We start from the raw sequence: 13,851 nt of genomic DNA on the forward strand, positions 1-13,851 counted from the left end.
ATTTAAAAAATATTAATAGATATTTAAACTAATTAATAGATAGAAATCTAACCTATGTAGCTGTCGTTTTATTAGAACTTTTCTTAATATCTTTGTTCAAAAAATCTCAAGTAATAATATTAACTATATGAAATCCTTAGGGATCATCTTGATTGCTCGAAATTAAAGATGTATGTATTTGGTTACGCATGAAAATGCTATTAAAAAGGTAGGGAAATAAATTATTTTTTATTACATTTGTAAAATTATTAATTAAAATTAAACTCTATAAATTTTTAATATATTAATTGAATAAATATTTATCTAATTAATAATAATAATGAAATTGTTAATTACAAGTATTTGTAGAAAGGTAATTTGATGGATACATTGGATGAATTTATACCATTATATGATGTATTAATCAATAAAATAAATAAATAATTATAATTATTAAAAAGATAAATTCATATTATACTAATCATTCATAACTACAAATATAGGTAATTAATTAATTAATAATTTTATTACATGGGTTCTTTCCGGTTTATATTTAAAAATAAGTTGGAGTATATTTGTATATATAAACTAATATGTTAATTACAATAAAAAGTGAGTACATGTTAAATTGGAGTACTTAAATTTATACATTATAATATAAATTTTACAAACCCTAAATTTGATTTTCATGTAATTAATTAATTTTAACTATATATATAAAATAAAAGAACGGACAAAATGCATTAAAACATATAAGAGATTTTACTAGAACAAAATTATGGAAAGACAAAATTTATTACACTTGATTTCTATATGAATCGTAAATATTATAATTTCTCTAGTTCATAAGTAACTTATTATCATCAAACAATTGACACATGTTAATATCTCTTAGCTTATTCTCGTTTCAATCTCTGGCATGTCAAAACGTTAGACTTCGTAATTTTAATTTTTGCTTGACTTTGAATATATTTTCTGAAAAGAAAATTCTTGAAGGAGAGATAAAATTGCTCAAAGTAAAAACTCATTTAACTTCAAAACTTTTTATTATTGTGTCATTGGAAAACCAAGTTCATCCTATCTAACAATGTACACATACACATCACTTTATGATCTTATCTACCACAATGTACGTTGATAGAATCCTTTTCCAAAACATTATGACTATTTTTCTATTGACTAATAAGTAACCACACGTAGAGAGATTGAATGCATATGCATATTTATATATGTGTGTGTACAGATCTACTTTTTATTGACATAAATGCCGAAGGCTTTGGTGTGACTCATTCCCTTTTCAAGTTTACAAATAATTCTTAAGGGTATATACTTATTTGTTTATCTTCACCGCAAAATAAATGTATATACTTATTTATAAAATTATTAGTTAATCGTTAAAAAACACTTTTATTCTCTAACATTTCACCATATAAAACCTAGCTTTGTAATGATTTTTTTTATACTTTCAATTTTTATAACAATTTAGTCTATGGTGTAATAATTTGGTTCTTTATATTTTCAAGTTTATAACATTTTACTTCTCTAATGTAATATATATAATTAGATGGCAATTTCTACATTTTTACTATATAAACTTTGTATTATATAAAAATAATTGAGTTTATTATAATTTGTTTGTTAGTCTCATTAAATTTGAAAACAAATTTCTAAAATAAGGATTTAATTGTTGTATGATAAAGTTGATTGATCTAAATTGTTGTAAAATTGAGAGTATATGGACCATGTGGTTGCAAATCAAAATTCAAAACCAAAATTGTTACTTTTATAAAAGTTAAGACAAAGTATTTTTTAACCGTAAATTTATCTGATTTAACTCTCAACAATCTAGTTGATAGACGATTTATAACGAACAATACTCTCAATTATTGTTTGCCAACAATTTTCAAAGTCCTTTGTTAGAAAATTGAACTAAAAAAAAAGTTGTTAGGATTATTGTTTTCCATTGAAAAAAAAAATGCCATCAAACTATTGATTATAAGTAAAACAGAAGGAAATTATATAAATAAAAGAATTACCACTTTGGAAAATTAATTTTAAAAGAAAAAGAAAACAATTAGGAAATATATGGAGTGTATAATTCAAATTAATTTGTAACGATTGATTCTAATAACATTTTTGTTTCTTATTCTAAAAAGTATTGGTTATCAATTATTTAGTAATATAGCTTGGCAATTATTTCCAATCACATGAAGACATATATAGACACATAATCAATAGATACAATTTGGGTATAAACTCCTTAAATAACGCCACCATCATCCCCTTAAATATAATCATTTGCTTTTCTTTTTTTTTATTTTATTCTTATTAAAATTACATTTTGTTTTGTTTTTTTTAATTTATTTTTCATTTTTGTTTTAAATATTACAATTTGTTTCAATTTGATTCCTAAAATTTTAAGATTTATACTTTTTATTAATGTTTAGAGAATTAAATACTAAAACACATTTTGTTTCATTCTATGAGAATTAAGAAACCAAGGTTATAATTATTAAATAGTTATGAAAGAATGTGATATAGTTAAATAAGTGTTTGAATAAATTTCTCTTACTATCAGATATTTATTATATACAACAGTATTGACCATTTTGACACATTAACTTAATTTATAAATTGATGGACTTTTTATTATTGTTATTATTATTGGTATTGAAATAAGAAAAATAAAATCAAAACTTGTTGAGGAAGCATACACACATGAGCGAAGACTGAGTTGTCAATGACTCATTTTATAAAATCACTATTTCTTTTTTCACTCTCATTTATGCAAAGTTACCATTTAATTAAATTGCACCATCTTCTTCTTAAACAAATACTAATAATTATTTGATTAGACAATTGCAAATGTATCCATAAAAATAATTGCCTTTAAGAAAAACGTTAAAAGAATTTGTAAATATAATGACAATTCTTAGAAACACAATCTATCACTCTTATCACTAATGAACTTTTGTTCATATCAACGTTGTTACATAGCTAATTAATTATTAGCTTTTGAAAATAATATAATGACAATCATCTTTAACTTAAATATGATAGTCTATGTTTAGAGTGCAAAGTCTTTTAGTTTACTTATACTAATTTCATCTATGTTTGAATGTAGACTATTTTAATCTAAGTATAAAATAGTAAACAATAACATAGCAAGGTAGGATTTTGAAATAGTAATATTATAATCAGTTATATGTCATAATAGTTGAAAACACTGGATACGATAATTTAATACTCAATATATAAAATGATTTATAATAACTCATTCACCGACTTTATTTTGATCTCTCCAACATATCTTTAGATTTTTTTTCCTCGTTACAATCACCTTTATTCTGAACATGGAAAAATTGACAAACATGATGTATCCCCTTTTTCATATAGAGTAAAAAAGTCAGATAATTAGTTTACAAACATATAGCAAAATGTCATAGTTTGTGATTGTGGACTATTACAGTATGTCTATCATTGGTAGAAATAAGAGTTTATTTGAGTAATATATTATAAAATTTTGGTAGATTTATAAATATTTTGATTTGTTTTAGGTAGAGTATAGAAAAAGGTGATAGGTAAAGTGCAATAGATTTATTAAATGGGGAGTGTACTGGAAGAAATAAAATGGTAAATATTTGTTTGGGGTTCAAAACAAATTTGAAAGGAAAAAAGAAAAAGTAAAGGCACGTGGGTGTGGGACTAAGAAAGGAAGGGCGAGTGAAACAAAGAGCCATGATATTCACACAACACACAAGTAGAACAAGTCAAACTCCATAACTTTATATCATTTCATTTTTTCTTTATACCATTTAATAATTTCGTGGGTCCTTCCAAGTACCTCTTCTCTAACTTCCTTCTTTATAATAATAATAATATTACTCTAAAACCAAACCAAACACCATTTCATCACTTCCCCTCTCCTTCCCCCCTCCCACCAAAATCAGACTCTGATCCCCATCCCCCTATGGGCAACCTCTGCGCCACTCCCGTCGATACCCACACCCCTCCCCCCACTATTCCTTCCTCCCCAGGTCATCATCATCACTCTCTTTCTTCTTTTTTCCCCCTTTTATAATATCCATTCATTCATTGTAATTTAGATCTATGTTTGTTTGTTTGTTTGTTGGTTGGTGCAGTGAGTTCTAATCGACATGGTTCGACGCAGCCGCAGAACCTTAGAGTTTACAGCCTGACGGAGCTCAAAACGGCCACCAAGAACTTCCGGCCGGATACTATGCTGGGGGAGGGGGGATTTGGAAGGGTTTTTAAAGGATGGGTTGATGAGGCCACCTATGCTCCGTCTAAGGTCGGGGTCGGAATTCCCGTCGCCGTTAAAAAGTCAAACCCCGATAGCTCCCAGGGTCTACGCGAATGGAAGGTCATTTTTTCCACCCCTCACTTTATTAATTAATTGATTGATTAAATTTAGTTGGTTTCTCTTTTTTCTTCCTTTTCATACATTAAAACTCATTCTAATAATCAAACCCCCTCTTCTTTTTGGATTTTGTGTGCAGTTTAAGAAATGTGATGTGTGCTTTTTTTATTTGTAAACACAATAAAATTATTAATTATTATATTATTATATTATTTAAGGGATGGAAATTTTAAAACTAAACACTAATCTTAAAATAATAGCAAATAGGGGAGAGATGAGAAATGTATTTCCCATCTCCATTTTCTTTTTATTTGTGACAAATTTTGTCCAAACAGTCTTGAGTGTTTAATTTTTTCATAAAGTAAATAATGTATGAGATCCAACTTCATCTTGTTAATTGTTAATATTATGTTTGTATTATTAATTTTTTAGGAAGTAACAAATAATAATTAGTGATTTGATTATTTAAAACAGGCAGAAGTAGAATTTTTGGGGAAATTCAGCCATCCGAATGTGGTGAAGTTGATCGGATATTGTTGGGAAGAAAAGCAATTCCTTCTGGTGTACGAATACATGCAGAGGGGTAGTTTGGAAAACCACTTATTCCGAAGTAAGAATGAATTTGATTTCCTCTTCGAAACTCTCATTCTACGTATCTTAGTGTGAAATTAACTAAAACATTTTGATAACTTTTGTAGAAGGTGTAGAACCTCTACCATGGGAAACACGAATTAAAATAGCCACTGGGGCGGCTTGTGGTTTAACGTTCCTCCATACATCTGAGAAGAGCGTTATATACCGGGATTTTAAGGCCTCAAACATTCTTCTGGACGGGGTATGAAATGAAATTACATCTTCGTAGTAGGTTAATATGATTAATGAATGAATTATGATTGAGGTTTAATTGATGTGTTTATTTCTTCAGAATTTCAACCCGAAATTATCAGACTTTGGGCTAGCGAAACTGGGGCCATCCAATGGTAACTCCCATGTTAGCACAAACCCAGTTGGCACCTACGGATATGCTGCCCCTGAGTACATTGCAACTGGTGCTCTCTCTAACCTTATCCTCCTCTCCCACCTACCCCTCCCTTCTCTTTATTACTTTAGCCTTTTAAAATCTAATGTCACTGATAGTATTGAAATGACTGATTCCACAGGACATTTGTATATAAAAAGTGACGTGTATGGGTTCGGCGTGGTTCTCCTGGAGCTACTGACAGGACTACGGGCAGTGGACCCAAACCGGCCGAGTGGTTCACACAACTTAGTGGGTTGGGCGGAGCCATCACTGAGCAGCAAGAAGAAGGTCAAGAAACTAATAGACCCAAGGCTTGGGGACGACTACTCGCCCAAAGGAGCCTGGGCCACAGCCGAACTGATCTTAAAATGTTTGGAATCGGACCCAAGAAAACGGCCCTCCATGGAAGAAGTTTTGGTCATTCTAGAAAGAATTAGTTCGTTTAAAGACAGGCCCAAGGAGCCCAAATCAAGGGCAAGGACGCCCAGCCATTATTGACTTGTGGGCTCGCTCCTCCAACCACTCAAAGCCCAATACTATTCTGATTGGAGGCCCATTTAGATTGAAATTCACTCTTACGTGGATTTGGCCCATTTAAGTGGTTATTATGTGTTATTATTTACACCTTTTCTTTTTGTTTTAAGTTTGTAGATGTGATAGTGTATGTAATCAAAGTTAGTCTCCCTCACTTTTTCTTAGTTTTTTTGTGCTTTATAACATATGAAAATTTTTAGAAAGTATTTTTTATTCTCTTTGGGGAGAGAAAGCATTTAATTTGGGTTCTATTTTGAAACCAAATAATAATTTAGTTCTTAATGCTTACATCTTCTTCATTATCAAATTTCTATTTTAGAACCCATTTTAACCCTAACTTCACATTTCAAAAGGTTCCTATTATTTTTATTTTAACACTAATTTCATGTTTTATTAACTATTTAACAAACACTACTAATGAAAGCACTAAATTGGATACTTTTCAAATGTTATTGGAGGGTTTGATTGTCCAATTTTCGAACTTTAAGACTAAATTTACCGTCTCAAATTAGTTCATACATTTTTTTTAGTCTAGAAGTTGACAAATTGAACTCACCAAGTTGGATACACAATTATGATTATCAACCGAAGACAAGTGGAGACATCAACCAAACCATATATATATATATATATATATATATATATTTACAAAATAATCAAAGAAAAAAAAAAGATCAAAGGCAAACAAAAGTGATGGACTAAAATGCGATTCATTACAATAACTCAAAGGAGAATATAATACATCGAAATTGGTTTTTGATATGGAAGTAGAAAGCAAAAGGTATTACAGGTAGAACTTTTCTCTCATCATCTCCCCACCAACACCAAAGGAGAGAAAAGAAAAGGAGAAATTAAATAACCCAAATTTATTTTTTAAGAAGCAACCAAAGTTGATAAAACACATCCAATTTGGCAGCCCCATTCAAGAGACAACAGCAAAGTTTAACAACCAAATTAAAAACATAAGAACTTTAGTTTTGTTTAACAGAGAGATGCATTTCACGATGATGATCATCATGTTCTTCCTCCTCCATAAGATAGTAGTTCTAGTTTTGTAGACATGCCCTTAGATCTTCTTACAAATATTAACAACATACATGTTGGCCATAAACATTGTTGGGTCTTTCTTAGATGTTTGGCCTCACATTCATACGAGATGCTATTTTTTGGCCCAATGACCTGTCAGCCTGTCATGTACATTACCATAATAATATTCATTAATTAACACAAACATAGCTTCTTAAGTACCTTAATTAACTTATTTTGGGTGGTTCATTTTATATATACCTGACTCCAATACGAGATCCATATGTTGCGAACTTCGTGTGTGACACGCGGGTCCGATAACGCTTCCACAAAACGTCTCACGAATCGTTCTTGTCTGTATTACCATATTATAAAAACAAAAACTCAAAGTCACATTCTGTTTGATTGTCAAATCGTAATTTAGTATTTCGTGCTGAATTCAAATAGTTTGAAGACAATAGTTGGTACGATATATGGTACCTGTCTGGTGCCCATGATCGGTATCTGTCTCCAGCTTGCTTGAAGTTATGATTCTCTTTCGGAATCACACACTGAAAAAAAAAATGAATCAATCAATCCCTTCCCTACCACTAATGGCTGTCTCTATCTTTAATCACTCATTCACTCCATTATTTATTTAAACACACTGACCCTTTCTCTTTTTCCGCTGAGCACATTGGGCGGCATCGGGAACTTCTCAGCATGACGACAAGGATCATATCTCGAGGGGAAGTAATTCACCTGATCATCATAGTCATAAACAACAATTAAAAAAACAAACAAACAAAAATTAGATTAAACTAAGAGAATTAAACAAATTACCTCCTCATCTCTATGCATAAAGTTCATAAAACCCTCATGATGATTATTATGGTGAGGACATTTGGGAGCATTAACAGGCAACTGAAGATAGTTAGGACCAAGTCTATGCCTTTGTGTATCCGCATACGCAAAGCTTCTCGCTTGCAACATCTTATCATCCGAATAATGTATCCCCGGCACCAACGACATAGAGAAAGCCAACATCTCATTCTCCGCAAAGAAATTATCGATATTTTTGTTCAACACCAATCTCCCCACCGGCTGTAACGGAATCACATCCTCCGGCCATTCTATCGTCGTATCCAACGGCTCAAAATCAAAATTATTCTGATCATCATAATCAATAGTCTGTATGTAAAGCCTCCACTCCGGAAAATTCCCTGCCGCAATCGACTCGTACAAATCCTGAGTGGCGTGACTGTGATTCGTCCCACCAATTCTAATAGCCTCCTCTTCCAGCATGCTTTTAACCCCGCAAGTTGGTTTCCAGTGGAATTTCACAAGACGGGCCTTACCGGATTTGTTGATTAGGGAATATGCTTGTACGCCGAACCCTTCCATGTGACGGTAATTGATTGGAATGCCAACGTCGTCGTAAAACCAAGCGAAAGACAGAAGGCTTTCGGGATGGTAAGAGCAGAAATCCAGAATTCTCCATGGTTCTTGGATGTGGGATTTTGGGTTGGGTTTAAAGGCACGAATTACGTCAGGGAACTGCATGGCATCACGAACGAAGAAGACCGGGAAGTTGTTGCCGACTATATCAAAGTTGCCTTCACGGGTGTAGAATTTGACGGCGAATCCACGGGGGTCACGGAGGGTTTCGGGGCTGCCGCGTTCGTGGATGACGGTGGAGAAACGGACGATGACGGGGGTTTGGACGCCTGGGGCACGGAGGAAGTCGGCGCAGGTTAAGTCGGAGACGTCGTGGGTAACTTCGAAGAAACCTTTGGCGCTGGCACCACGAGCGTGGACCACTCGTTCAGGAATTCTTTCGCGGGTGAAGGTGGCGATTTTTTCGATGAGTTGGTAATCTTCTAACAGGATTGGGCCTCGTTCTCCGACGGACATTACGGCGGTGTTGTTCCATACTGGTGCACCGGAGTTTGTTGTGCAGAATGGGGTGTTGTACGCACTTGATGGACGGTACTGTACAATTAAATCAACACCAAAAATTAAATAATGCAATCCGTTTGAACAAACCAAGTTGTGAAGTTTTATCAAAAGAACGATCTTAAATTTCAGTTGCAATCTTGAAACACACTCTTAATTTGATACTCAAAACTATGCATCGTTGACGGTTAATATATCCATAAACTTGGACAATTATACGCTCTTAATTAATTATGGAATACAACACTCCGCCCCAAATAAATTTTAACTTATTTTAGTGCCAAAATTTTATTATAATATTAGAAAATTGTGATTGTTTGTTTAAAATAATGGAATTATTATTTTAAATGTTAAAACTCATAAACATATACCCAACTCTAATAGATTGCAATCTATATGTAACTAAAATAAACATAGATAGTATACAGTCAAGATCTATCCGGTTAAAATTTTGTTATAATTATAAATATTTATATTTATTTTTGTATATTGATAATGCATTAACTTTATTTTATTAAGTTTACCTTTACTTTTCAAATATTTAGCAATACATTCTAGAAAAATTATTTTTAAATAACATATAAGTGTTTAAAATATTTACTAATGTATCAAAATTTTATTCTTATATACATTTAGCTATAAATGTCAACCAAATAGTGGGAGTAGTTGTTTTCTTTTTTCTAAATATTATTTTTAATAAAACATACTATTAAAAAATTGTCAAAATAGTAAAATAAATAAAATACATTAAAAATCAAATCTGATGAAATTAAGTTTTTTTTTTTCTAGAAAGTGTAAATGTTTGATTTTTTTACTTTTTAGAAAACCCATATACTATTTTGCTACTATAATGCAGCTGAAACTCATCTTTCTTATAGTATACATATTTCCTTCGTGTATAATATAGATCAGTTCATATAACATCGAGATCAATAAAAGTTCAATACAACTAACACATGTACATGTGAAGACAAGAGGTTATTGATCCAAATCTCTCCAATAATTTGTATCAAAATGATTAATATAGTATGGAGTAGGTGTGAGCAAGTGGGATTTGTTTGAGTAATTAAAGTAAAAGGTTAAAATTATTAATAAAGATGAGTTAGTAAATATAATAATTATATGAAAGATAGGGTTGCAAAAATAGCAATAAAAATGATGATTAGAACAAGTAAACACAAAGAAAAAGAAATTGATATAATTATCCACTTAACTAATAATATTTGCAAAAGATGGATCAACATAAATACAAACCTCACTAATTTTTTTATTAGTGAAAAGATTGGAACTTAATTTTGTATTGATTCAATCCATTTCATAGATTCTCCGGTAATATAAAAACACACACATCAGATTGCATAAAGAATTCAAATATATATAAAAGTTTCTTTTCAATTCTTTTTTCTCCAAAGAATATTTGACCCGACTTGACTACGTTTTCAAAAACACAAAATCAAAGGCGATATGACACGACAAACGTCCGATCGGGTCGGTTCCGACCCGATCCGTGTCAAAATGGGAAATACGGCCGTCGCCGTACATCTAACATCACACGATCTCCGGCGAACAAATCCTAAGTGTTAAAGAGTAATAAAATGGGGAAAACGAGGGCAGGCGCATTGAAGAAGAAATTAAAGGCAACAATTACCTTGTAAGGATCCATGGCGGTGGAGAGGAAGAAAAAAGAAGAGTTAGAGTTTGGGAAGAAAATGGAAGTAGTGCAGAAGGAAGTGTAGGAGAAGGTGGGGTTTTTATGGTTGAATTTCTACAGTTTGGTTCTTATAATTTTTTACCGACGGTTGATTGAGTGTCGTTTGGAGGTAAAAGAAAAGTCGACAAGTCGAAGCGTAGTTATCTATTTGTCTAAGGAGTAGTGTAGGGCCTAATTTGTGATCGCAATCCAGTGATGGCCAATGAGAGAAGGCTTTTAGGAGCGTGGCAAAATGGGAAGATATTTTTGGAGGGTATTTTTGTCCATTGCCATGCCTAATTTGTCATTTCTTAATCATAGGTGTCCCAATTTTCTAAATTAATCTTATCATCTGCTACATAATTCATATCTCATATCTATGCTTTCTACTCTATGATTCCTTTTTTTTTTTCTCACTTCAACGACTCTTCATGTGCTAAAATTATCAATTTTACATCCCAACATTTGACTAGTCTATACATTCATTATGGTAAACTATTCTTTTCTAATACGGTTATGATTGGTTATTTTTTCTCCTTTATTGATAAATGACTTGACATTATATGTCACGTCTATTGTTTATAACAATTTCGTCCAAACCATATATATGTTGCGTTTGAACCACGATTTGAAAATAAAAATTAGAGTAGTATTTTCTTTTTTGTACTTTTATATATGTGGTTGATGAAAGATTTAGAAATTGGATTCCTATCTAAACATACGATTGAAAAGTGTGGTTTAGTGTAATACTTACCGAACAACTTTTAGGTTGAACTTCAATAATGTTATAAAGTTATTACTTTATCTTAATCATAATAGTATATGATATATGAAACTTTTAAAAGTACGTTTTAATTTAACAAAACTAAAATAAATTTACAATAAATAATTGTTTTTTAAATGTAGTTTTTGCACTTCGAATTTCAAAAATAATTAGAAATTTGTTCCTTCAATAACAATAATTAAAAAAAAATGAAAAGAAAACTTTAAAACTTGATGTATCCATTTTAGACCATTAAATATATCCTAACGAAAAATAATTTGTCTAAAGTTTTAAGGATATGAGTAATTGTTTATTGGTATTTTTAATAGTAATATGATATTTCTGAATTAAAAGAAGAAGAATTAAAGAAGTTATATAGTTTTATTTTTCATCTATTAGCCTAGAGATAAAGTAATATATAAATTAAAAATAGATAGAGTTGGTGAGGTGTCACTTGAGTATTGGACCCACTCCACATTTGCCCATCCTGGTTATGTTCCCATCAACGTTGACAGCCAAAATAGAACGACTAGCTTGGTCCAACTACTGATGCTTGCTATTTATTGACGTGTCCAATACAAATTCAATCTATACATAACTTTTATAACATTAGTTTACAATTTTTCTTCATTGGTATTGTAATTTAGCATATGATTGAAGATTTACATCTCTAACCTTCACAGTCATAGTACAAATATTGCTACTATATCAGCCAAATTACCATCTTTCTGAATTTGTATTTATCTATATATTTATGTTTACGAAAAATTATTTTAAATGATGAGATTTTAAAAGATATTTACAATTTTAATAAAATATTATAGTTTATTTACGATAAACTATAATAGACTAAGATAAATTATTATAACACTTATGAAATTTTAGTATGTAAATTAAAATTAAGTTATTAATTTAAATTCAGTATATAAAAGAATAATAACCGTAATTTGAATGAAAATTTGAATAAATTATCCAAATAATTGAACTTAATCCAATCCGAACTCAAATGTTTCATTACTAAATTGAATTATTTAAGTTGAAGAAATTGATAACATGAACAGTTGAATTGAATCTAAGATTTCATCCAATGTAACTCATGAATAGACGAACACTCTAACTAGATTTAGTGAGATTTTAAATTTTTTTAAAGATGAATGCATGGTTGAGATTTACATTTTCTTATCTATCTATGCAAATGGCCACAAAATGGAACGAAACTTGAACTTTTACCTTGGAACGTTGCGAAAGTGGTTAAGATGAGAAACAAAAAAATTTCTTTTTCTTTACTTTTATTTTTATATATTTGATGAGATAAAAAGAAATTAACAAGTATAAAGGCATGTGTGATGCTTGAACAACAAAGATGTTAACAATCTTTGTTGCTAATTCTACAAAAATTATTTGCTTGAAAGTCCAAATATAGTTTTGAAATGGATGCCATTAATGTGGTATCATACTTTATAAAGTCTAAATAGGGTGAAGTATTAGCTTGTTTATATTTGAATATTCCTGCAGAATCAATTTTATGTCAGTAGCTTTTCCTTTCTAATTTCTGTAATTCTTTGTACAAAATATTTGTAGATATTAAATTTAATTTCATGGATTGAATTATTTCTAAGATATTATTTTATATCTAAATTTAAAAATATTTCTAACATTAGGTAATCATCCTTTCATTTAAATCCATAAATTTGAAATTGGTGAGACGTTCCTTTCAACGGTGGACCTAATCATATTTGTCTACGTGTTGGACCATCATATCTATATCTACACATTGACAATACACACATCCACAGTACGATAATAGTAATGGATCACAAAATTAGTTGTCCTATTTTTAATAATGCATTTCATACATAAATAATTTATAAATATGATACTTTTTTGGTCTATCACATGCTCTTATCTTTAACTCTATTATTAATAAATCATTTGTATGTATCACTAATGAAGAATTTTATAGTTTCTATGTTTAGTTTGTATTCTTAGTTATCAACTATTTCTATATTTACAGTTGAGAAATGATTTTTGGGTATGTTATATATCAATAGCAATATTTTCATTGTTGAGTTGATCGCATATCGTATCACACTAACGTTTAAGTAATAATGTTATATTTAGGACATACACATATAAGAATATATCAAAATTTAAGTATTACATAAATTTTCATATATAATGAGAAATATATCCAGCCATTTCTATTCTCTTTTTCCAATGAGTATGTGTCACCTTAAATTGAAACAAGGAAACACTTGTTAATCTATGAGAACAAGGAGGAGCTGTCGCGTCGGAAGATGACCCAAATAATCACCTCTTCTATACAAACTGTATTTTCCTCTCTTAAGATTGGGCTTTGGAAAGTGGTATAGGGGGGCTAACCTGGGAGAGAGAAAGAAACAGTTGAGGGGTGGTGTATACTGTATACAAGAAGTAGACCTTATAAAGCCATGGGTTAGCCTCAACCTAAACCTTGGAATTCCCTAATTAATCTCTTCTTAGACTTCTTTCTTGAGATCTCT

At 30.6% G+C, this 13,851-nt stretch overlaps 2 protein-coding genes across 2 annotated transcripts; one reads left to right on the forward strand and one right to left on the reverse strand.

Moving 5' to 3' along the window:
* The first annotated feature begins 3,854 nt into the window (after positions 1-3,854).
* Positions 3,855-6,203, forward strand: LOC101216893 (probable serine/threonine-protein kinase PIX13). Its single transcript, XM_004144193.3, has 6 exons — positions 3,855-4,016; positions 4,122-4,363; positions 4,835-4,970; positions 5,059-5,195; positions 5,286-5,409; positions 5,521-6,203. The coding sequence occupies exons 1-6, from the start codon at positions 3,950-3,952 to the stop codon at positions 5,877-5,879; spliced, it is 1,065 nt and encodes a 354-aa protein (XP_004144241.1). The 5' UTR covers positions 3,855-3,949; the 3' UTR covers positions 5,880-6,203.
* Positions 6,204-6,609: 406 nt separating this feature from the next.
* LOC101216662 (catalase isozyme 3) lies at positions 6,610-10,598 on the reverse strand. Its single transcript, NM_001308916.1, is given in 6 exon segments — positions 6,610-7,102; positions 7,203-7,296; positions 7,422-7,492; positions 7,593-7,682; positions 7,764-8,912; positions 10,525-10,598. Coding segments are annotated over 6 exon segments (1,479 nt in total). The 5' UTR covers positions 10,540-10,598; the 3' UTR covers positions 6,610-7,042.
* Between the last annotated feature and the right edge of the window lie 3,253 nt (positions 10,599-13,851).

Source organism: Cucumis sativus, chromosome 6 (assembly GCF_000004075.3).
Source record: "Cucumis sativus cultivar 9930 chromosome 6, Cucumber_9930_V3, whole genome shotgun sequence".
Lineage (NCBI taxonomy): Eukaryota > Viridiplantae > Streptophyta > Magnoliopsida > Cucurbitales > Cucurbitaceae > Cucumis > Cucumis sativus.